Raw genomic sequence first — 26,114 nt, 5'->3', positions numbered from 1 at the left:
AAGCCAAAATAGACAAAAGGGACCTAATGAAACTCCACAGCTTCTGCATGGCAAAAGAAACAGTCACAAGAGTGGATCGGCAACCAACAGAATGGGAAAAAATTTTTGCAGTTTACCCATCTGACAAAGGGCTGATATCCAGAATTTACAAAGAACTCAAACAGATTTACAGGAAAAAAACAAACAAGCCCATTCAAAAGTGGGCAAAGGATATGAACAGATACTTTACGAAAGAAGACATATATGAGGCCAACAATCATATGAAAAAATGCTCATCGTCACTGATCATCAGAGAGATGCAAATCAAAACCACATTGAGATACCATCCCACGCCAGTTAGAATGGCGATCATTAAAAAATCTGGAGACAACAGATGCTGGAGAGGATGTGGAGAAAAAGGAACACTTTTACACTGTTGGTGGGAGTGTAAATTAGTTCAACCATTGTGGAAGACAGTGTGGCGATTCCTCAAGGCCTTAGAAATAGAAATTCCATTTGACCCAGCAATCCCATTACTGGGTATATATCCAAAAGACTATAAATCGTTCTACTATAAGGACACATGTACACGAATGTTCATTGCAGCACTGTTTACAATAGCAAAGACCTGGAATCAACCCAAATGCCCATTGATAATAGACTGGATTGGAAAAATGTGGCACATATACACCATGGAATATTATGCAGCAATCAGAAATGATGAGTTTGTGTCGTTTGTAGGGACATGGATGAATCTGGAGAACATCATCCTCAGCAAACAGACACAAGAACAGAAAATGAAACACCGCATATTCTCACTCATAGGTGGGTGATGAAAAATGAGAACACATGGACACAGAAAGGGGAGTACTAAACACTGGGGTCTATTGGGGGGAAAAGGGGAGGGCCAGTGGGAGGGGGAGGTGGGGAGGGATAGCCTGGGGAGAAATGCCAAATGTGGGTGAAGGGGAGAAGAAAAGAAAGCACACTACCATGTGTGTAACTACGCAACTGTCTTGCATGCTCTGCTCATGTACCCCAAAACCTATAATCCAATAAAAATTAAAAAAAAAAATTATGGCAAATAGAAACACTAACAAAAAAGAAAAAACATATACTTGGCTTGTAGTTAATGGGAGAGGAAAGCCTTTTTTTCTTATATTTCACAGAACATACATGATTTTCCAATGGTGAGAAAAGGTAAACTGATCTGGACTATCTCTGAACCATCAATTGTCAATGTCAATATATCTGTGTATTAGGTGGTTGTTTCTGCAAAATGAGTTATGATGTGACTAATTTAAAACTAGAACAATCATAACTCAAGTATAGATAAACCCCAGTACATCCTAGTTTTTTTGTCTTAAAAACTTTTCAGTACCTTTCATGATGAATATGGCTGCTCTATACTTTAAGGCAGCCAGTGTGTTTCCCAGATTTTCAACTATGTTGCACTGGAGGAAAGGTTCAAACAGAAAGATGATTTATTATAAGTATTCAAAACTGTTAGTGTGACAGAATTTCATCATATCTGGAAAATGTTAGCACTCTTGTTTTCAATTTAACATTTTGTAGCCTTTAGAACATGTGAATAAAAATTATGTAATTTTTCTTGCCAGTCACGGATACATCAGGGTTAATGAGACTATTCTTTGATAAGGGCCTGGGCATGCTGGTGGAGGGCATGGAGACCCATGGCCCCCAAGGGAAAGCTAGGGTATAATTAAGATAAAAGACAGGACTAATTTTAGCTGGGAGCAGGTAAGTTAATCATGTGAATTTTACAATCTTGCTAAAATCAGCCTTAGAGATTGAGCTCAACTTTATATTTCTTAGGGTCCCACAGTTCTTGCATTTTCTCTGAGGGCCAAGAAGATGTCAATATGTAAAGATGATGAAACTTTGAGGCCTATTCTTTTTAATATTAGGCAGAGAAGGTTAAAGAAATCCCAAGGTTATTAGTCAAACCCAACCACTTGACCCACTAAAGGAAAAGCTGAGGACAGAAAAAAAAAAACAAGACAATCTTATTCCCTAATTATAGCTAGTTACCAGCAGAACTTAAATCTCTGGCTTTTATCTTTGGACTTTGCATAGTTAATGATTTAGTTACTGGTGGCAGCAGATTCAGAGAGACAATACAGACACTGAAAGCACAACAAACTCCTTGTGGGCAAAAAAGTCATATGTTTATGCCCTCTAGAACCTGGCACATACATAGCACTTAAAATATTTTGGTAAATACATGTAAGTAAAGATCTCAGACTGAGTTATATTGTCCCTTACAACAGCCCCATTCTACCTGTTTTTAACTACATTTTCTCTGACTTCTTTTGAGAGTAAAAGAAATTTCAACATTCGGACCGGGCATTTCTCATGACCCTAGGGAAAAAAAGAATGCTTCAGAGTGATTGGGTATTTCTTTCTTCTATCAAGTTCTGCCCCAATTTCTAATTAATGTGTAAACCAACTTTAAATAAGAAACAAATGCATCTTTCAGTATGTCTTTCAAAAATACTAATTTAATTTATATTTCTTTCAGATTGTAGAGTTAAGGATTAGAGACCACCCTTCAGAATGTAATATTTACTTAGCAAGAAGATAACTTTGGTGTTTATCAAAAACTTATTTGCATTTCCTATCTTTCTCCACTACTATCATTTACCTATGACAAAAACAGATTTTCATTTTGTGTTATTATATATTTTTTCAATTAGTTTTTTGAAAGCAGCTTTCACATCCTTGTTCCGCAAACTGTAGATCAGGGGATTCAACATGGGGATGATAATTGTGTAGAACACAGAGGCCCACTTGTCTTGGCCCAGGGAGTAGCTGGATGTTGGCCTCAGGTACATAAACATGACTGTGCCATAGAAGAGGGTGACACCAGTAAGGTGAGACCCGCAGGTGGAGAAAGCCTTAAGGCGGCCTTCAGCTGAATGCATTCTGATAATTGCAATGAGGATAAAGATATAGGAGATGAAGATGACGAGGATGGTGCTGAATTCAATGAAGCCACACAGACTGAAGAGCAAGATCTCACTGAGGTAGGTGTCTGAGCAAGAAAGGGCCAAGAGTGGTGGGATTTCACAGAAGAAATGGTTGATGATATTGGAACCGCAGTAACTCAGGCTGAAGGTGAGGGTAGTGTGGGCTACTAAACTCACTAGACCAGCCAGGTAAGAGCCCAGCATGAGAGCCAAGCAGACCCGCTTGGACATGAAGGTGCTGTAGTGGAGGGGTCGACAGATGGCCACAAAACGATCATAGGCCATGGCTGCCAGGACATAGCACTCAGCATCTACAAAACCTACAAAGAAGGCAAACTGGGTGGCACAGCTGGAAAAGGAGATAACTTTGTACTTTTTTAGGAAGTCAGCCAGCATCCTGGGGGCAATGGCTGAGGAGTAGCCCAGGTCAACAAAAGACAGGTTGCATAGGAAAAAATACATGGGTGTATGAAGTTGAGTGTCTGTTATAATAAGGATGATCATACCAACGTTCCCCACTACATTGACCAGGTAAACTATGAGGAAGACCACGAAGAAGATGATCTGCAGCTGAGGGTCCTGGGTGATGCCCATGATGATAAACTCAGTCACCATTGAGTGGTTTTCTTTATCCATTGCATCAAGCGTATGTGTGCCTAGATTTAGTTTATTGATGGATGTAGTAATTTCACAGCCACTGAAAATATTCAAACTAAAGACAAGCAATTATATGCCAGAGATATTGCAAAATATCTATATATCTATTTATCTATTGTATGTATATACATATATTTCTACAATAAATGAAGGTTTCGTTTAGAATGATTCATAAAAATCTTTCCAGTAATTAGATTCTAGGACTGACCGAATAACTCAAATGGCTTTGTTAAATTAGATGATGTGTCCTCTCCATGTGCCCATTCACAACAGAAGGAAGTGTTAACTTCTTGGGAATGACACGTTCTGCTTCTCCAATGATCTTGGTGTTCTGGGGTCATTCATCACGTGATACCAGATGTTTGACTCAGTCTGTACAATTGTGTGTGTTATTAATGAGTAAAGAAGAACAGTGTTGAGTATTTCTTCTTTCTAAAACAAAGCAAATATAAATGGAGATTAGGAATAAACTTTAATTTTCATTACAGGTGGACATAGAAAGGAAAATAGGTGACACGAGAATCTCAAAGTATAACAAGTCACACATACACAGAAAGTGAAATACTTGGAGCTGAAGGTCAGAAATATTAACAAAAAGTAAAATATAATTTTAAAAAGCCAGAGTTACTGTGTTGTCTAGGAAAAATAAAAAAAAGCATATTTCTGATTTTAAAAACTTGTATCCATAATATACAAAGAGATTTTAATACCTAATAATAAAAAATCAAAGAATCCTATAAGAATAGGCCCAAAAATTCAATAGAAGCTCACTTACCAAAGGAGATAGCTGAATGGCGAATAAATGCATAAAATTGCTCAAATATTCATTAGGAGAATATAAGTTAAAAACATAATCAAATAATATTACACACTAATGATTAAACTTTTAAAAGACTAAGTATACCAAGAGTTGACAAGGAAATAGAGTAACTGGAAATTTCATCATTATTAGTAGAAATGTAAACTAGTACAACCACTTTGGAAAACACCTTGGTAGTTTCTTGTAAACTCATTTAGTAACCCTGAAAACATCCTAACCATACATGGGTGGCAGAGTAAATAAATTGGGGTATGTCCATAAAATGAAATTGTACTTAATGATCAAAAGAATCAGATTATTGATACAAACAATGTGTTGAATGAATCTCAAAATAATTAGACTGAGAGAAAACAGCCAAATAAAAAGAGTATACCTTGTGTGATTCGATTTATAAAAATCTAGAAAGTGTAAGAAAATTAATATTGACAAGAGGAAGATCAACGATCTCCTGGATAGAGGTGTGTGTCAGGTGGAGTGGAGGGGAGGGAGTATCAAGAGGCATGAGGAAACTTTGGGGGTAATGGGTTTATCTACTATCTTCATGGTGATAATGGTTTTGTGAGTGTATACATATATTAAGACATATCAAACTTTATACTTTAAACATACTTAATTTGTTGTACATCAGTTATACCTGAATAAAGTTGCTACAAAAAAAGAAGAGAACACTTGTCCCTACTCTAGTTCAGCTATTTCTCACTACATGTGAATGCAGAGATCTTTTCATAGGCTAGATTGATGAGGAAATAAAAAGGTAGGCTGAGGGGTTGGCAAAGTCACTTGCTGATTCTGTCAGTTGCAGAACCAGAATTTGGTACTACCAATTCTTGAATTTGGGACTACCAATTCCCTATGTGGTGCTGTATTCATTTTTTCCCTTTATTTCTTCATGTAGGAATTTAAAACGAACCCACAAGAATAAAACAAAAACAAAGAATTATCTAACATTTGTCAGCGTGTTCTTCAACTTTAGCAAGAGAAAAAATGATCTTATTGTTGAAAATGGACCCATCTAGCCAAACTTATACTTATACTTGTTTTTTTTTTTTTTAAAGACAAAGTTTCAGTGTGTCTCCCAGGGTGGAGTGCAGAGGTGTGATCTAGGCTCACTGCAGCAACCTCCACCTCCTAGGTTCAAGTAATTTTCCTGCCTCAGCCTCTCAAGTAGCTGGGACTACAGGCACTCACCATAACACCTGGCTAAGTTTTGTATTTTTAGAAGAGACAGGGTTTCACTATGTTGGCCAGGCTCGTCTTGAACTCCTGACCTTAGGTGATCCAACTGCCTCTACCTCCCAAAGTGCTAGGATTACAGGCATGAGCCAAAATGCCTATACTTATACTTTTATAGATGAGGAAACAGACTCAGACACTAATTAAAATGCAGATACTAAATTGCAGTATTTAAAAGGGTAAGAAATAACCTTGTAAGAAGAACTGTGAGTCAGGACTCTAATCCACAGCTGGATATGCGCCAGTCAATCCATTTAATTAGATTGGAAAATGTAATTAAAAAATAATTCTTTTCTCCCTTATAGATTCAAGGCTCTGGTTAAATAAAGTAGTGTATGGGAAGGTGCTTCACCAGCAGTAAAGCATCCTGTCTGTTCTCATTTATAGTGAACAGACAATTTCAGGTTTTACCATCTGCTACTTCTTATTTCAACACAAGACTCAGCTTCTTGGAGTCATAATTCTTCATTTGCTCATTGAAGCTAATAATGGCTCCCTCAATAAATTTCTGTAAAAATTTATTAGAATATAGATAAAGTGCTGAATTTAGTGACATCATGTATTAGGTGCTTAGTACAATTGGTCACTGTGTGCAAGTATTGATGTTTTAATTCACTAGATGAGGGTGCCCTCATAATTCCTAGAAAAAATGTTTCATGCCTATTACATAGAAATGATGTATCATGGACTGCTCGAACTTTTTAGGGAGACGTAGATTTAATTCTGTAGCAATTCCATTAAATGATATTTAGAGACAAGGCTGTCATATTCAAAATTGAGCTTGACTGAGACAAAAGGAAAGAAAACCTCTACACTTTTCTTTTTGGTCCCATGTCACCAATGTTCAGCCCATTAGACTGTAAAAGAAATGATAGAATATTCAGCAGATAAGCATATTCCGTTGTTAATAATAAATTCAAATATTTAACACAAGATCAGCACAAGTATTCTGTTATGGAAGTAAATAAAGGAAAAAAATGTATTTAAGATTTCTATGTATCACTTGCTTTTTCAAGTTCATGTGAAAAGAATAGTGGAGCAAGAATCTGGAGACCCTGTTTACAGTCCTATGCTTTTTAAAGAATCAATTGTTTGATCTCAGTAAATTGCTACATTGGATGCACCTTCCTTATCTGTGATACAGATGGCGTGGTGAATACAAATTCTGTAGAATCCTCCATTCCTAGCATTTTCTCAATTTAGACTTGTAATGAGACATCCTAAATGCTCAACTCATGGTCTTTGTCTTTTTTTTGAAATACTAAAATAGCAGGGACATTGTGACAACCAGAACCCATGTGCAAAGAGACGCTGGACAACATAGTACTCCACCCCAAGAGGTCACATCTCTTTCTACATTCAGACCTATGACCTGACCTGCTTTCTACCTGTTGGTGAGAGGCTGAGTGTTCCTCTTCTTTGATGGATTATACCATATGTACTTTCCGTGAAGAATCCAAACACGGTGAATTAGTCTGGTTGCTGTCTGAGCTACTTGCTCATCCCACCCTTGCTCCTGTGTGCAGGAGGTATTTAAGTGTCACAGACAATTCCCAGAAGAAATATGATGAAATACTTTCTGCACTCACAGGAAACAAAAAGATTTGATGAACTGTGATCCTCCCAGGAATTTCACTCTCTTCCCCTTCAACTTTAATGATAAAAGAATGAAACACAGGGGAATTTTTAAGACATTCTAGTGATGATTGAGTTGGTAAGAAGCACTGCATGGGCTGTTTTGTGCAAACTAAAGATGCCTACATAAGGAGAATTAGGGAGTAGTTGAGAAAAGTCTTTTTGCTAATGCCTGAAAGTCTATTGAAAGAGGATGTTATTTCCATGTTTTATGAACCGGCAAATATGTATTGCTCTAATGCTTAGAGAAAAAGAAATGCAACGTTATTTGTAATTAAAACAAAAGTAAAAGCAACACAGGGAAACCCTGAGTGGTATTAGATATTTATATTGCCTTGATTGTGGTGTTGATATCATGGGTGTTTGCTTATGTCTAAGCTCATTAAATCGTACACATTAAATATGTGTAGTTATCTGTGTATCAATTGTAACTCAGTAAAGCTTATTAGAACTAATTTCAAGTGGCAACAAAGAGCTACTACAAACAAAGTCTTATAGAAATTCCTTGGAGAAACCAGGATTTATCTATGAAGAAAATAAAGAAGCGTAAATTTAAAAGCAGTTATTCAGAGTTCTGTATACCTGTCACCATCAACTTTCTGATCTGTCTGGTCATTTCCCGTGAACTGGAGGCCATTTTCCTTAGCAAACTAAGGGACAGAAAACCAAATACCACAGGTTCTCACTTATAACTGGGAGATAAATGATAAGAACGCATGGACCCATAGAGGGGAATAACATACCCTGATGAGGGTGGAGGGTGGGAAAAGGAAGAGGATCAGGAAGAAATCACCTCCACTGAGATGGTCTTTAAATTATAGGTATCCGATATGAGGTATAAATTAGTTGTTACATGAGAACAAACTGTGATGGTTTAAGTGAGATTAAGGTTTGTACAGTTAGAGTATGGATGGTGGTTGGAAGGAAGATTATATGGCACAAGGATGTCAGTGGCCAGGGACACAGAATATCAAGATTTTAGGTAATAATGGAGTGGTAGAGTGAGTGGTGCACACCACTATGCCTGTCCAATTTTGTATTTTTAGTAGAGACAGGGCTTTGCCATGTTGGCCAGGCTGGTATCAAACTCCACACCTCCTTACCTGCCTTGGCCTCCCAAAGTATTGGGATAACAGGAATGAGCCACTGTGCCTGGCTACTAATAACTATTTCTTACTCTGGAGAGTGGGGAAAAATGTTTAAGAGTGAAGGAAACTCAATTATTAATTATTATATGTATTGCATACAGCAATTCACATTTGTTATTTTATCTGCAGAATTCACGTTTGTTATTTTATCTCCAGAGTCACTCTATAAGGTAGATATTAGAAAGGATATTGCAATCCCATCTATTGATAATGCTCTCAAGTGCATTATAACTAGCGGGATACTTAATCATCCCAAGGGGAATGGGCAATTTTTGTTGTTTGGGACTGTCTTATAGCTTGCAGTCTTTCTGTATTTTTGCCTCTCACTCACTAGATTCTGCAGTATAACCCTCTGTCATTGTGACAGCCAAAAATTTCCATGATGTCCTCAAAAGAGAATATCACCTCCACTGAGATTGCCTTTAAGTTGTAGGCATCTGATATTAAGTGTAGATTAGTTGTTACATGAGAACAAACTGTGGTGATTTAAGTGAGATTAAGGTTGGTGCAATGGAGGATGGATGGAGGTTGAAAGGAAGGTCATATGTCACAAGGAGGTCAGTGGTAGGGGACATCAAGATACTGTCATCAAGATACTACTCCAGAGGTTGCCAATTTGCCCAGAGCACATAAAATAAGTCATTAGTTGTTATTGCAGTTTGTGTGGTATCCATACTTAAAACAGAAGGATGTTTTTTCACAAACTCTTTGCTGCTGCTGCATGATTGCTATTATCACTTGGTCCAGTCTCTTTTTCTATGACTACAGAAAGGGTGGCTGAACAGGTTTTCACAATTATTCATGATTCATATTAATGTATAAGCTCTCCAGACTGAAAGTCACATCTTTATTAGTCATCATTTCTTCTATTGGTTAATAAATGCTTGTGGCTTGGTTATCGACCTTTGGGGGTCCCTTGGTTCTTTGTAAAGGTTCATTGCAACTTAACTGTCAGTGATTAATTCTTTACATTCTAACAATTACTGGGTATGTACTGCTTGTCAAGTGCCCCCGTAAATACATGTGTTTTCTGATGCATATTAATTATTATATGTAGTGGATGCAGCAATTCACATTTGTTATTTTATCTCCAGAGTCACCCTATAAGGTAGATATTAGAAAAGGTATTGCAATGCTATCTATGGACAATTCTATCAGAAAATTAATAATTCAGCACAGAAAGGTTTAGTGAAATGCCCAAAGTCACACAATCAGCCAGACACCAAGTCAGGATTCCAAGCCAAGAGCTTCCTGTTTTCTCTACCTCCCTCACCATTATCTAGGCAGCACGACTGCTGACAGGTACACGTATAGAAGACGGGGCCACAGTAGAGCTACTCTGCTGTTTTGTGGATTCTGTTGATTCTCCCGAGAGCAAACCTCCAGTTATCACGGAGACAGAAGAAAAATGATTCACAGTGGTTAGTAATATGGGACTCAAACGCATTCTCTGCTAGACCCAGGTGTCCCAAGGGTAAAGGAGAGAAACATGAAAAAGACCTGTGATCTCCTTAGCTTCAGAGGGGAAAAATAAGCAGATAACAATGAGGTGACATGAGAGACACAGTCCCTGGAAATGAAATAACAAGAAACATATTTTATATAAGTTAGGATGCTTACTCGAGAGTCAATTCTAGAGACTCCACCATTGAAATAAACTGCAATTGATATGACAGCTGCACTCCAGTGATACACTCTGTATACTGCAATGTGTTTTACTCTGGTATAAAATATTGCAATGTTATCTTTAAGGGAAAGTAACGGAATGAAGGACTCAACTCATGCTGAATGCAGAGTAACATCAAAGGAAGGGGTGAACAGTTTCAGCTTTCCTACTTCTTTAACAGGTTTTCCATAGAGTCTGTTCCAGCTATACCTCCTGCTAACCTTGGGAGACTTAGAGTGAATGCTTCCTCCAAGAAAAAAGATTTCTCTTACTTTTTGTCTGCTGTCCTTTTGGTGAATTTAAGCATTGGACAGGAGCAAGCAAAGGGATCAAATAGAAATCAAACAGTTACTAAAGGTAAGACAAGAGGCATAAAGGGTTCTGTCCATTTAACTTACTGTCATTGAGAAAAATTCAGAATCCTGTTAATTTCCTCAATCACTTCTCAACACAAAGTTCCCAGAGCACTGACTGGCTAAAAAAGAATGTTAAATAAATACTGTATGTGTTATTTTACTACAAAATGTATAAGCCATTAGGAAAAATATAAGCAGCAATAAATAAGATTATTTTAAGGGTCTTTTAAATAAAAGAAATATCTCATGAATTTTAGTATTATTTTTAGAAACTCTTAGAAATTGAGAGCCCTGATCTTTGGCTAAGGAATCTCTGGGCTAAAGAGTTGACTGAAATATCTCAGCAGGGCCTAGGGAAATACTGCATAGAAGAGAAACAATATTTGTCAGAATAGAGGGGGAGACCGAGGCATGTTATTTACACAATAAGATGTAAAACAAACAATATTTTGCTATCTTTCTGATTAATATATGCGAATTCTAAGAAAGCAATTTTCATCAACTGTAGCTATGTTTTCTCTTTAAGAGACATGACATTTTTATTTTTTATTTAATTAGTAAATGTCTGAGGATTACAATATTCAGTGCTTTGTGTATCAGTGTTCACGTCTGTTATTGACAGGGCCATTCTAAAGAACCTCAAATGTTAAGAGAATGAAAGTTACATTGGCTGGGCATACATCTAGACTCTATTAGGCTAACTTTGAGAGCCCAGAGAGACCTCAGGCAAGTTAAACTTTTATACCTTACATTCCCCATCTGCAAAAAGGGGATGCTAAACACCTATTACGTAGAATTTAAATAAAGTATACTGGCAAAACACTTAATAAAGTGCTCGTAGAGTGTAAGAAATCCTCAACAGATTTTCATACTTTTCAATACTTGTATTTTACTCAGCATTACTTAATTTGCACATTTAGCACATCTAAGACATTTTATTCTGTGCACTATTTCTGTTAAAATAATACTCTCACAGAAACTGTCTGTTTGAGAATGAGAGAAGAAAGATCTATTCATTTTTTTCTTTCATTTCTTCTAGAGATGCTGTTCTTTGAAGTTCAAACAGGAAGTTTACTTCAAAGAAGAGGACCTAGGCTATGCATCTATGCCAGTGAAATACAGATGGAGGCAATGTGGTGTTGAAGGACAGCAAAAAAATTAGCATCAAGAGACCTACATTGTAGCTCAGGATTCACCACTGATTGGCTGAGAAACCCCCACACTTTGCTGGTCTCACCTAACAAAAGATGTTACTACATATACTCTTGGGATATTACCTGATTATTCCTCTCACTGATTTGTGGTAAGGCTTATATAAGATAAAGAGTGCAATGACACTTTTTGAAATTGCTATGAAATTCTATTAAAATGTCAACTTTAATTATTGATCAGAATATTGAGCCCCTATCTCCATGACGATTAGGTAGAGCCCAGAATAAACAGGTGCTCTGTCTACGGCACTGTCCGTGATAATAGAACGAGCTCCTGCCCACTCTTTCCCTCACTGTTTTCAGAAACTTACTTATCTTCAATATTAGCAGGGGTACTGGGTCACTCTGACCCCATGTTTTAATTTAGACAGTATCAAATAACTTCCTTCTGTGAATAGTAAAGAATTTACTTCTGTCTTACCTTCTGAGCTATACACTGACAGCCTAGTAAAGTCTAAACTTTTGGTCAATAATCTGAGATCATGGAAGGGGTGAGGGATTTGAGTTAAAGTGGAGAAGAATTCCACTGGTGGTGTTTAAACTTTGATTTGAAAGATCTAGTCTGGGCATCTATTCTGAATTTTCTTTCTTATTTCTTTTACTTTTCTTGTCTTATATTTATCTTCATTACACCTTGCAAAGGGTGATTCTTATTTCCATTTTGATTACTTGGTATTAAATTATTTCCCTGATTCAGTAGGGTGACTGAAAAGTTGAATGTGCTTCTCTGATGTTTTCTGGGTCTCTTGAGAACTTGTGATTCTGAGTATTAGAGATTTTTTCACTGCCTTGGCTACTTCTGCCATTTTTTTTTTTTTTAATCAGGGATGCCTATTCCTTCTTACAATCTGATGCTTTAAATATTGGACTGAATTATGGAAAAGTTCCATTTAACTGAATCTCTTCTGTTCTCTGTAGACCTTTATCCTGAGAAATCAGAATGGGGCTCGAACTGTACTGGCTGTGTGGGATTATTCTCTATGTTTTCTTCCTTGACTAGACAATTTTTAAGTTCTTCCTCTACCCAAGAAATTCAGCTGTTTACGTTTTTCTTTAATTTTCTTTCTTTCTCTCTTTCTTTCTTTCTTTCTTTCTTTCTTTCTTTCTTTCTTTCTTTCTTTCTTTCTTTCTTCCTTCCCTTTCTTCTTTCTTTCTTCTCTTCTCTTCTTTCTTTCTTTCTCTCTTTCTTTCTTTTCTTCTTTCTTTCTTCTCTTCTTTCTCTCTCTCTTTCTTTCTTTCTTTCTTTCTTTCTTTCTTTCTTTCTTTCTTTCTTTCTTCCTTTCTTTCCTCTTTCTCTCTTTCCCTCCCTCCCTGCCTTCTTCCTTTTTCTTTCTTTTTTGAGACAAGATATTGCTCTATCACAGATGCTGGAGTGGTGCAGTGGAACAATTCCTGCTCACTGCAGCCTTGAACTCCCCAACTCAAGCAATCCTCCCACCTCAGACTCCTGAGTAGCTAAGACCACAGGCACAAGTTACCAGGTACAGCCATTTTTTTTCTTTTTATTATTTTATTTATTTATTTAAATTATTTTATTTCATAAAAAGTTATTTCCAAGTTTAGATCAGACGGGTAATGTGCTAATATTGTAACAAGATTCAAGGGTGGTGGATCTCACACAAGCGTGTGAGCACCCATTCATCATACTCAAGCTATTTTTTTAAAGAGAAAATTTGTAGAGATGAGATTTTTTCAAATTGCCCAGGCTGGTCTTGGACTCTTGAGCTTAAGTGATCTGCCTTGCCTTGGACTCTCAAAGTGCTGGGATTACAGTTGTGAGCCACCATGCCCTGCCAACTATTTTTTTTGTCTAGCACTATTGACTAATTTTGTTAACTTCCAATATTTTTATTCATTCTATTAGTACTGCAGAAGAATTTTCAGTGGCCTGAATTCATTCTATTATCCTTCTCCAGATGTCGTGTCTGGAGGGTATGTCAATATATAAATTGATTTATTTATCACAAGTATTTGTGGCAGTCACATCTTAAGAATCAGTTATTTTAATTATTCAATAAATAGTCAACTCTAGGAATGACCACAGTTAATAGATACTAAATCCCTTGCTTTAGTCATCAGTAGGCAGCACACCCAGTACTAAGATACAAGTCTTTTGCTTGGACATCAAATCCAGCACACCTTTGACATGCTTTTCACTTTTTGCTCTTATGTTAGAATTTATGTTTAACTAAACACAAATTATGGCTCCATCACATATTCATCTGACTAATTCCACTTTGCATCTTCTGTCTTCTTGCAGCTCAAAGGATGAGACATATGATAGAGATTCGAAGCAGAAATCAAACAGAAGTGACTGAGTTTCTCCTCTTAGGACTTTCTGATGATCCAGATCTACAAGGGGTCCTCTTTGCATTGTTTCTGTCAATCTATGTGGCAACGATGGTGGGAAATTTGGGGATTATTGTATTGATTAAGATTGATCTCCGTCTGCACACCGCCATGTACTTCTTTCTCAGTAGCCTCTCTTTTGTGGATGCCTCTTACTCTTCTTCTGTCACTCCCAAGATGCTGGTGAACCTCATGGCTGAGAATAAGGCCATTTCTTTTCATGGCTGTGCTGCCCAGTTCTACTTCTTTGGCTCCTTCCTGGGGACTGAATGCTTCCTGTTGGCCATGATGGCATACGACCGCTATGCAGCCATTTGGAGCCCCCTGCTCTACCCAGTTCTCATGTCTGGGAGAATTTGCTTCTTGCTGATAGCTACCTCATTCCTAGCAGGCTTTGGAAATGCTACCGTACACACAGGGATGACTTTTAGATTGTCCTTTTGTGGCTCTAATAGGATCAACCATTTTTACTGTGACAGCCCACCACTGCTCAAACTCTCCTGCTCCGATACCCAAGTCAATGGCATTGTGATCATGGCTTTCTCCAGCTTTAATGTCATCAGCTGTGTTACGATTGTCCTCATTTCCTACCTGTGTATCTTCATTGCCATCTTGAAGATGCCTTCACCAGAGGGCAGGCATAAAGCCTTCTCCACGTGTACCTCTCACCTCATGGCTGTCACCATATTCTTTGGGACAATTCTCTTCATGTACCTGCGCCCTACATCTAGCTACTCAATGGAGCAAGACAAGGTTGTCTCTGTCTTTTATACAGTAATAATCCCTATGCTAAATCCCCTCATCTACAGTTTAAAAAATAAGAATGTAAAAGAGGCTCTAAAGAAGTTCTTACAGAAACACATCTTGTAAAGACATGTTACCCATCATTCGTTATGTAGAAGAAAATACATTTTTATGTTAATTATATTCCGCAATTATTTAACCTATTTCTCTGTGTTAAAGTAAATAATTTAAAATGAAGTATACTTTTTGGTATCCTAGTATCGTGTATACACACACACACACACACACACACACCCAGGTGCGTGGGTCCCTCTGATGCATTAATACGCTAGATGAAGATTGGGCCTGGAAAAAGGATCAAAACGCTTGGAACTGGCTAATCTGGGCTTAAGTTTTAATTTAATTCTTAAGCTTATCTTAGTCTGAGTTTTATTATACACGCATTGGTGTCTTTGGGTTCTTCGAAAACAGACTGAGGCAGACAGACATTTTAATGCAGAAAGTTTATCAGAGAGTATTTTCACAAACAGTATCTATAGAGTGAGGGAAGCAGGATTGGATAGAAGGAGCTTTATTGTGATGAAGACTCAGCCACTCTTCCATGGCGTTCTGGAGCAGATATGTCCTTCAGAGATGCCCCAAATTAAGAAAAAAAGGAACAAGTTTTTATATCTCCACAGCAGTCAGTTTTTGGATATGGATCACCCACTGGGAAGGGGTATTATCTTGGACAAGGTAATTCCCTTCAGCAGGGGAAATTCCTGGAGTGTAGATCAGCTGTCAGCTGTCAGTTTCCTATATGCCTGGAAGCTAGGGAAATGAAAACTTCACCCTGACAGGCAAATCTGCGTAGTGTGACACAGCATTCACAATAAATAATAACACTACTCTACTTACAAATATGTCAAGAAGTACCAAATAAGATACACGGGGAGGCCGGGCGTGGTGGCCCATGCTGGTAATCCCACCACTTTGGGAGCCTGAGGCTCATGGATCACAAGATCCGGAGATTGACACCATCCTGTTTAACAAGGTGAAACCCTGTTTCTACTAAAAATACAAAAAAATTAGCCGGGTGTGGTGGCATGCTCTGGTAGATCCAGCTACTTGGGAAGCTGAGTCAGGAGATTTGATTGAACCAGGGAGGCAGAAGTTACAATGAGCGAGCCGACATCATGCCACTGCACTCTAGCCTGGGTGACAGAGTGTGACTTCATCTAAAAAAAAGAAATGAAAAAGTCTTATGAGGTATTATGATATTTTGAAAATCACAGCAATAATGGGGGAATATTTTACTGAGCTTTGACTTAATCTCTGTATTTTTTTTTTTTGGTAATAATCAAGGTACTTTAGCGTTTTATCTTTGCTCCTCATAAGGGTTCATAGTTTTCAATGAACATTTGTCAAAGAAAATTCTATCTGTAGTGCTTATTGTAGTGAGGAGGAAACTCTCAATGTTGGAGCAATGACACAAAAGCCTTCTGTGATGAGATGACTTGTTGAAGGAAGTCTGAGTAATGATTTGGAATTAGGTCAAAGTCTGGTTCTAATTTCTTTCTATACCACCATCCACTATAGACCATGACGGAGGCATCAGTGTTTCGAGTGCTGTGGTTGAGACCACCTCATTCTTGAAAAATTCATTTGAGACCAAAAAGGAAGAACTATTTCATCCTGACCACTTAGAAGAGTCCTCTCATGTCATATCCCCATAGCTTCCACTTTCAAATGTTAACTGAGCTTTCTCTCAAACACATCCAAAACTGTATCAGAGCTTGCATTCTCTTTCATATTTTCTTTCATTCTGGTTCATCTGCTATCATAAGAATCCCCTATCTTTTTTGAAAAATTACTTTTCAAGGACAGTTGTACTTTATAATTATTCATCAGTGTTTTATGTCCACATTTCACTCATTGCCCAGTTGAGATTCTGTGATTTGTCACATATTGACACACTATTGATTATGCTCAATTTCATGGTTCCAACTTCCCACCATTCTGCTCAACTGTCTAATACCCACTTAGTTAAATGGAATTGTTTCTTCTATGTGTCCTCCATTTATCCTGATTAGTAAAAATAGAGAGAATTCATCATTGCTTTACTCTGAGTTACTGATATGATCATCCCCACATTACCACCTCTAAATCTTTATAAATACCCTCTTTCTGTCCTCATGTCATAATCGATAATGTGTCTCTGTTTTTACCTATGACCAGGTGTTTCATACTTTGGAGCTTTCCACAGACTTTACTTCTGAAATTACATCTCTACTCTCCCCAAGCATTTGTATTTTTAACTCTATCCCAATATCCTCATTTGTATACAAATATTTCCTAGTGCCACCCTTTTCACTGTGTCCTTGACAGTAAGTTCAATCAAGTCACCAACTTATTAATTGATCCCCACTCCCCTCTGCTACTAATCTTTCCAAAAGAACTACATCTCCTCATTGCTCCTACTTCCTCACGTCTTATTTACTCTGTAACATGTTCCACTTGTCTATCTGTATCATCTGTTCATTTTGCCTAATCTTGTCGAGGACACATGACACCTCAACACTACTTTATCCAAAGATCACTTCTCTGCCTCATTTTACTTGATAGCTTAGGAGGATTTGTCACAATTAATTCCTCCACCTGCCTTGATATAACCCTACATATGTTTCTGTATCACTTCACACTTCCGTTTTTTCTTCCTTCATTCCTACTTCTTTCCAGTTAGCATTTATTGTTTATCCCAATCTCATGCTACCCTTTAAATCTTGGAGCAAAAGTCATAGTTTTGACATTTGGTTCTCTGCCTGCACTCAATTCTTGAGTGACCATGAATCTGTGCCATGATTCCAAAATCTATCTCTCTAGCCTTGACCTCTTACCTGGCTTCCAAATTAATATATTTAATTAACAACCTGGCATATAGAAACTTCATATGCATAAAAGGATTAACAAATTAGTTTTCTCTTCCTAGTTATGATACTCAGACATATGTAAAATATTCACACCTTTTGTACTACTAGAAAAGACTGTGCCTCAAAATCATACTTATGTCATCGGACTTAGAATTATCTCAGTGTTAAGTCACAGATAATATTTTCTAATAGGCTAATGCAAAAGTAATTGCAGTTTTTTGCAATACTTAAAAAATAGCAAAAACTGTAATAGTTTTGTACCAACCATTATATTTCTTTAGTTTGTGTTGGGGCAAGAAAATTGGCAACTTTTGTATTTTTACTCATAATCCATTAAAAATATTTGTTGAATAACTTGCATGTACCTTATACTGGAGATGTAACAGGTAAGAAAGCCAAGTTTCTTATCTCAATAAACTTATATTTTAAGTGAGGGAGATTGTATTGCCTCTGTCAAATGTATTATATATGTGTGAATGTGTGTGTGCATTTCACATAAACATAAATGATGTTTCAAATAAAAATGAAACAGGCAATAAAATAAGGAGTGGTGAAGTTAGAAAAGAGCTCTCTGTTGAAAAATATCTGAGCAATGCCTGGATAGGGATGATACCATATGAGTGTTTGTGGAAGAGCTTTCTGTGTTCACGTGCAGTAAACACAAAGGCTCCAAGGCAAGGTCCTCTCTGGTTTGTTAAAAGAATTGCAAGGGAAAATGTGGCACATATACACCATGGAATATTATGCAGCAATCAAAAACGATGAGTTTGTGTCCTTTTTAGAGACATGAATGAATCTGGAGAACATCATTCTCAGCAAACTGACACAAGATCAGAAAATGAAATACCACATGTTCTCACTCATAGGCGGGTATGAACAATAAGAACACACGGACACAGGGAGAGGAGCACTACACACTGGGGTCTTTGTGGGGGGAATAGGGGAGGGACAGTGGGGGGGAATTGGGGAGGGATAGCATGGGGAGAAATGCCAGATATGGGTGAAGGGGAGGAAGGCAGAAAATCACACTGCCACGTGTGAACCTATGCAACTATCTTGCGTGTTCTGCACATGTACCCCCAAACCTAAAATGCAATAAAAAAAAGAATTGCAAGGAAACAAATATATGTGAACCAGAGAGAGAAAATGTAAAAAGGAAAAGAAGAGCAATCAAGAAGATTTTGAGAGACAAGCAGATCACATAAGGCCTAGTAGCTAATAATAGGTTTTGTGCTTTACTTTTCCAAATTACCTTTTAATAGTTGTCTTCCATCAATGCCAGATAGTAAGATGCAAGAGGGAAGGGAGAAGATTAATTTTGTTGGCTATTTTACCAGTACCAAGAGTGGTGTCTGCTTCATGAAACATACTGATTAATATTTATTGAGTGAATAAAGAAATTAATGAAATGAAAGCCATATTCTAGTAGAAATGAATAAGGACTGTAATTTAAGTGGAATTCTGAGGGTTGGAGGTAGGATCTCATCAATCACATAGATTTAATTCAATGCTGTGTTCAATTAAGTCTCCGGATCATGAGATATTTTGTTCTTCTAAGAGTATTCCTAAGATACTCTCTGAGATATAAGTGAGGCACTGGGGAAAATGTAGTTCAATTACCTCAGTGAAAAATAAATTCGCTTTTAAATTAAGGATGGGCATATTTCAGATCTAGACTTTTTCGTGTTTGGCAGAGATTAAATCTCCAGAGAATGATCACAGCTTTAATAAGACTTGGGCCTTGGATTCTAAAGAAGTGGATTTTATCATTTGCTGAACTAAAGGATAAAATATGCTGCTGAATTCTGCCATAGTTGATTCTTTTATGTCACTTGCGCAGTTTTCGGAGCTATAAATCTGACTGTTGGAAACAGAAGACTTGTGCTTCTACAAAACAAAAGTAAAGTAATAAGAGCCACACTTTCAGTGAATATTACTTAAGGACAGAAGGTAAGATCATTTAATTTATCACAACTTGTTTTGATGTAGAAAGTTTTAAGAGGAGTTAAAAATCTAAGGAATTTGGATTAAATATTTTATATTATATAGGTCTGAATACTGAATTTAAGGTTGTCAATCAAACTGTGAACATACATTGTTTTAAAAGAGGGAGCTTTAGAATCACTAGAAACAAACAAATAATTTCATAGAATATTCAACATATATATACACATACATACAGGAATGTATGTAAACGTATGTATACACAAATATGTGTGGTACAAAAAATCCATAAATATAATTAATTTTGTATACAAAGAGAGCCAAAACACAAATACATATTTAATTCGCCATGAAGAACCTTCAGTTGAATAATTTTATGCCATTAGATGCATAAATTGAGAAACTTATCACAATATTCAGCCTTTTTCTTGAATTTTAGTTTTGCTTGCTCTATCACATTGAACAAGTTAATATTCCTTAGGTCAAATTTATGTTTAATGCAAGGATAAATCTAACTTGATTAAGTTTGTTACAAATCCATATACTCATGAGAGATGATGTATCCAATGCTCTTTTACAATAAAAGGAATGTAATCCACCCCACATGTATTTTTCTAAATATAAATCTAAATTATGTGCACATGATGGGAAGGCAGAATTACAGAAGCTGAACAAGTTATTTCCCTCATATACGTATGTGTGTATATAGACACGTATATATAGGTATATTTACATAACATACCCATACACTCATAGGATCATCTATATCAGAAAAATATGATAGCGTTATGTCAGTTTATACATTTATTACATATATAATGTGATTGTCCATGTGTGTACATATATATTTATGTAAAAATAAGAGACTTAAAGAATGGCTACAAATTTTTTTAAGTGGATATAAAATGAAATTTTAGCTATTTTAGAGATATGAGAATCAGCTTAAAAGACTGTTGCAGTAATGTAAGTAAAAGATGGCTCGGGACTTAGTGGCAGAGAAAGTGGCAGAGGTAGCTGGCTTAGGACCTAGATCTTGTAAAGGAAAATCCAACGAAATAATCCAGTGGATTAGCTATACAGCGAGTGAGAAACAGAAAATATCGTTTATCCAACATTTTTATCTATTTATATAATTTCATCTGTGCCAATGAAAGCATGGAGCTGTGATTGACTTGAGATGGGGAATGCTATGTTTGGAGCATATCAGATGAGGACATGAGGAATTCAGTCTTGGTCATGCTGAGTTTTACTTGATATCTGTATGGAGATGTAAGCAGTTACATTCTAAGCTTGGAATTTGGAAAAGAGGACAAGACTAGAGATGTGACTCAGAAGGTACAAGCACATAGACAATATTTAAAACCTTCAGACAATAAAAGCACCTGGGTAGAGTGGAAATAGGAAAGGAGGAAGCTCTGAGACGCTCCAACACAAAGAGGGAGAAATGGAGGAACAAGGAACGGAGAAAGAAGGAGCAACCCCTGTAGCAGGAAGAAAAACCAGAGAGTTTGATGTTCTGGAAGAGTAGAGAAGAGCCTTTTAAAGAGTGGTAAGTAATTGATTATGTCTAATGTTATTGACAGATCAAGAAAAATGAGACCTGAGAATTCACCATTGCATTTAGCAACCAAGACCAGTGATGTCTTGAATAAAAACAATTTTCGTGGAGTGATGGAGGGAAAAGCCTGGTTAGAATGGGCTAACAGGAAACAGAAAATGCAGAATTCAGTACAGAAAAGATATGTAAGTGTCCATATGTTTATCTGCTAAGGAGACGGTGGAGGAATGGGATGACAGGTGACGAAAGCAGTAGGATCAGAAGAGGAAGAGAGAAAAGTTGGAGAATAGAGTAGGGTATCACCAAATTATCTGTCTCTCTCTCTCTCTCTCAAACACACACACAAATACACACATATACACATACATAACACATATATTATTTTAAATAAAATAGGTAATTAAGTTTACTTAAGGGATCTTTTCTGCATCTCCACATAAAATAAAGAGTAGCTATGCACACGTTTTCAGAACATCTTCGAAGTACTCTTACTTATAGTGAAGAATGAACTATTTAGTATCTATGGGTTTTGTGGGTACAATTTATTTCATTTGTTTTTTTCTTAAATAAATTTTATTGTGTATATTTGAGGTTTAACACATTATGCTACGGGGTTCCTATACATGTATACTTACATATAGATGCATACAGCTAATATAGTCATTACTCTTGTGAGGCAGATTAACATATCTATCATGGTTTCTTTCTCATCCCAGCACCTGAGTCTTCTATTCTAAGACTAAGATATGAGAAACTTTACAACGGTATCTGAATTTATTCTCCTGGGATTCAAGGATCACCCAGAATTACAGTGCCTTCTTTTTGTGTTGTTTCTACTCATCTACACAATCACCGTTGTTGGAAATCTTGGCATGACTCTATTAATCAAGATTGACTCACGTCTCCATAGTCCGATGTACTTCTTTCTCTGTAACTTGTCCCTGGTTGACTTCTGTTATTCTTCTGTCATTGTCCCTAATATGCTGATAAATTTCTGGGTGGAGAACCCAGTCATTTCATTTAATGAATGTGCCACTCAATTCTTCTTGTTTGGCTCCTTTGCTGGCATTGAGGGTTTTCTGTTGGCAGTCATGGCGTATGACCGTTATGTGGCCATCTGCAAGCCTCTGCTTTATACAGTCCTGATGTCCCCCCACCTCAGTGCCCTCCTGGTGTCGGCCACATATCTTACAGGCTTTGTAAATGCTGCCATTCACACTGGCTTCACCTTCCAGCTGTCTTTCTGCCGCTCCAATGTCATTAACCATTTTTTCTGTGATACTCCGCCTCTCCTGAAACTCTCTTGTTCTGATACACACATCAATGAGGTGGTCATTTTTGCCTTTGCCAGTTTTAATGAATTGAGCTGTCTCTTACTTATTCTTGTTTCCTATCTCTACATCCTTGCTGCCATCTTGAGGATTCACTCTGCAGAAGGGAGGCACAAGGCCTTCTCCACCTGTGCTTCCCACTTGACAGTGGTCACCATCTTCTTTGGGACAGTCCTGTTTATGTATCTGCGTCCCAGCTCCAGCTACTCAATGGATCAAGACAAAGTGGTGTCTGTATTTTACACAGTGGTCATCCCCATGTTGAATCCTCTCATCTATAGTTTGAGAAACAAGGAAGTCAAAGCTTCTTTAAGTAAAATTTTTAGAACAGTCTCTTATGTCTCTACTTAGAATCATTAAACCATGGGATGCCAGGACTCCAAGGAATCTTAACAAATGACCAAATCCACCTCCATTCACCCTGATTTTATTTCATTCTGCCATGAGGCTTTTTTCTGGTAGTGGAATTGTACTAACTATTCCAAGTTTCCTGGAGAATATGGCCACTCTGTGTAAATCTCACTTATTCTACATAACCTAAATCTCAAAAATAACCAACGACCGCAGCTCAACACCATGTTCATAGCTATAAAACCCATTATAAAAGTTGCTGAGACAGAGAAACACTGAGTGGTAAAAGGAGCAATTCTACCTTCTTCCACACGTGATGGCTCTTTGATTGGATGATGTTTGAACTGCTAAAGAAGTTATAAGAATAAGCTGAGCCAGTAAATGTCCACACAGCAGAACAGGGCTTAGAAACTATGCTGTGCCCCTAATGAACCAGAGTGAAATACCAGCAGTAATTGGTGAGAGAAGGCTGAAGTCCAGTATTCTTAATCTAGAGAAAGGATTTGTAGCAAGAATAATGAGAATCAACTCCAGGAAAAGTATAAGGATAAAACAGCAGATAAGAATGCCAAAAGTTTTTATGAAGTGGAAGTTTCTGGGGTTAGGAAGGAGGTCTTCTGCACAATCCTTGTCTATAAACTGTCAGGTTGCTTGATCTATCGATCATCTATCTATCTATCTGTCTATCTATCTATCTATCTATCTATCATCTATCATCTATCTATCTATCTCTATCTATCTTCTATCTATCTATATATCTATCTATCTATCTGTATCTGTCTTCTATCTATCTATCTCTTTTCTATCTATCTATCTATCATCTATCTATCTATCTTCTATCTATCTATCTATCATCTATCTATCTATCTTCTATCTATCTATCTATCTTCTATCTATCTATCTATCATCTATCTATCTATCTATCTATCTATCTATCTATCTATCTATCATCTATGTATCTATCTCTATCTGTATTATACTTTAAGTTCTGGGGTACTTGTGCAGAACTTGCAAGTTCGTTACATAGGTATACATGTGCTATGGTGGTTTGCTGCACACATCTCCCCATCAGCCACATTAGGTATTTCTCCTAATGTTAGCCCTCCCCAATTCTCCCACCCACTGCTATCTCTCCCCGAGCCCCCCAACTTCCCCGACAGGCCCCGGGTTGTTTGATCTTTACATGTGGAAGTGGTTTAACCTTCAGGAAGTAGGGCAAGATGCACATTCTTTCTCTAATGCCTTGGCAAATAACCATACATGTCTATTTTGCTACCAGATGCAATTTTATTTCAATAATTTCAAAGTTTTCAGTTGATATGATTGGTAGTTTTAATTGAGATATCTCCTGAGCAGGACTATGTTTTCTTTGCAGATTGGGATCATGGACATGTGAACAATAAATGCTTCCAAATGGTGGGGATTGGATAACATAAAGTTTTTACAATCATAGTAGATGATTTCATTCAAAGACTAATTGTCATCTAATGGAAAAGTGGTCATTTGAAAGTGCCTAAGAAATAATTTCACTTTCAGTGGCAGCATGTTATTTTTGATGAGAAATTGAACCTCAATATTATAATTGTATTCTCCTTTATTCTGTCTTTCAGATATTACATATTAAAAACACACAATTGTATTGCCTACTCAATGTTTTTGCCCATCTCACCATTCTTCTTCCTGAAAGAACTTCATATTTCAAGACACACACAAATACTATTTTCACTGTGCTTCCCAAAGTAGACAACTACACATGTATATTCCTGTGATTCTGTAGATATTACAGCTCTAATCAGCTCTTAGTCTCAGAAACAAATAATAATAATATAATGTAACATTTCCTAACGTAGTCTGAGAGCTCTGTAAGAAGTGAAACCTACTTATAACCCTCTCCATGCCTTCATAGTAGCCCATCGGTAAGAGTTTTTAAATTGAGAACGTAATTCCAATAAAAGGCACAGCATTATGGAAGACAAACTATTGCTCTGGCATCATTTTCAATAACCTCAATTTAAAAAAGTCAATGTTGGAATTGAAAGTTCTATTCTACATGCTTGGGTAATCTGTGAGATAATGTTTATTTCTTTTAAATCAAGTTGTTCTGTGTTCTTGGAAACTAAAAACTTTAATAAACAAAAAACATTTTAGTATTTTATATCTTTCATTTTACATAAAACACATGTGATTTCACCATATAGTAATAAAATATTCATTTTTTTCATGAAGGCACAAAAATTATTAAACTGACATAGGCCTGGAATTTTAAGTCTCTGTGATGCCAAGTCTTTCATTTATTTTCTCATATTATGTATTAATTTTATTCTGTTTACGGACTTTCTACACAATGTACTCATCTTGACACATTTTCAGAATTATTGCATTACAGGCAAGGTGTCTGTTTTTAGAAAGAACTGTTCTTGCCTGAAATGGCTCATGTGTCCATTACCTACCTGTATGTGTGTGTCTGTGCGGTATGTGTGTATTTGTGTATGTTGGTGATGGGGTGGGGTCAAGAATTACCAGGAGAATTCTTGCTCTGCAATAGTGACTAGAGTCCACAATACATTTATTCAGTAATATTACATTACTTGCCTTCCAACTGCTCTTTTCATTAACAAAAGTAGTGTAGGCAACAATGGTTTACGCTGTTTAGAACTCGAAAAGAAGGTTAAAATAACACTCGATTATTTGATGGACTAGATGTGTTCCCATATGATGCGATTTGTAGGTTTCTTTTTACAAAACATGTTTTACAACACCAACTATCACATTGCATAACATTCTTCAAACAGATAAGATAACTATTGACTACTGGGCGTAATATCTTAGTGATGAAATAATCTACACAACAAACCCCCATGAAAATAGCTCCCTCTATCTAGCAAACCTTCACCTGTACCCCTGACCTAAAATAAAAAAAGAAAAATAAGTATAGCCAGCGTATGGGTCACTACACTTCATTTTACTAAACACACAGGTTACCGACTTATTCTAACATTTTTAAAAACAAAATACAGAAGTCAGGTAGTTGAATACATTCTACTGGCTCTTGAGATTTTTACTTGTTTGTGATTTTTCAATTAACTTTTTATATAAAAGATGTAGCATACTATTAATATCAAAATCCTAGCTGAGAAGTGTTCTACCATGGTGTCATGGGCACTAGACACTACGTCACTGCTATTGTTTTATTAGTTGTATAATTTATTATATTTATTTGCATAAATAGTACT

General features: G+C 36.8%; 3 protein-coding genes and 1 pseudogene across 3 annotated transcripts; 2 read left to right on the top strand and 2 right to left on the bottom strand.

Moving 5' to 3' along the window:
* Window positions 1–2,481: 2,481 nt before the first annotated feature.
* Window positions 2,482–7,175, bottom strand: LOC100386448 (olfactory receptor 5AR1). Its single transcript, XM_017978547.4, has 2 exons — window positions 7,068–7,175; window positions 2,482–4,058 (listed from the first exon to the last, which is right to left on the bottom strand). Exon 2 carries the CDS (start codon window positions 3,603–3,605, stop codon window positions 2,664–2,666), a length of 942 nt encoding a protein of 313 aa, XP_017834036.3. The 5' UTR covers window positions 3,606–4,058; window positions 7,068–7,175; the 3' UTR covers window positions 2,482–2,663.
* Window positions 7,176–13,257: 6,082 nt separating this feature from the next.
* Window positions 13,258–13,368, bottom strand: LOC118146045 (small nucleolar RNA U13; annotated as a pseudogene).
* Window positions 13,369–13,963: 595 nt separating this feature from the next.
* On the top strand, window positions 13,964–15,025 carry LOC100410980 (olfactory receptor 5AP2-like). Its single transcript, XM_002755272.5, has one exon. The coding sequence runs from the start codon at window positions 13,964–13,966 to the stop codon at window positions 14,912–14,914; it is 951 nt and encodes a 316-aa protein (XP_002755318.2). The 3' UTR covers window positions 14,915–15,025.
* Window positions 15,026–21,920: 6,895 nt separating this feature from the next.
* Window positions 21,921–23,804, top strand: LOC100386096 (olfactory receptor 5AP2-like). The gene has a single exon (XM_002755348.6). It carries the CDS (start codon window positions 21,946–21,948, stop codon window positions 22,879–22,881), a length of 936 nt encoding a protein of 311 aa, XP_002755394.2. The 5' UTR covers window positions 21,921–21,945; the 3' UTR covers window positions 22,882–23,804.
* Window positions 23,805–26,114: the final 2,310 nt, after the last annotated feature.

The sequence above is a fragment of the Callithrix jacchus genome, chromosome 10, assembly GCF_049354715.1.
Source record: "Callithrix jacchus isolate 240 chromosome 10, calJac240_pri, whole genome shotgun sequence".
Taxonomy (NCBI): domain Eukaryota; kingdom Metazoa; phylum Chordata; class Mammalia; order Primates; family Cebidae; genus Callithrix; species Callithrix jacchus.
The sequence above is the reverse complement of the archived record's forward strand: the minus strand, read 5'-3'. Positions and strand labels throughout refer to the sequence as shown.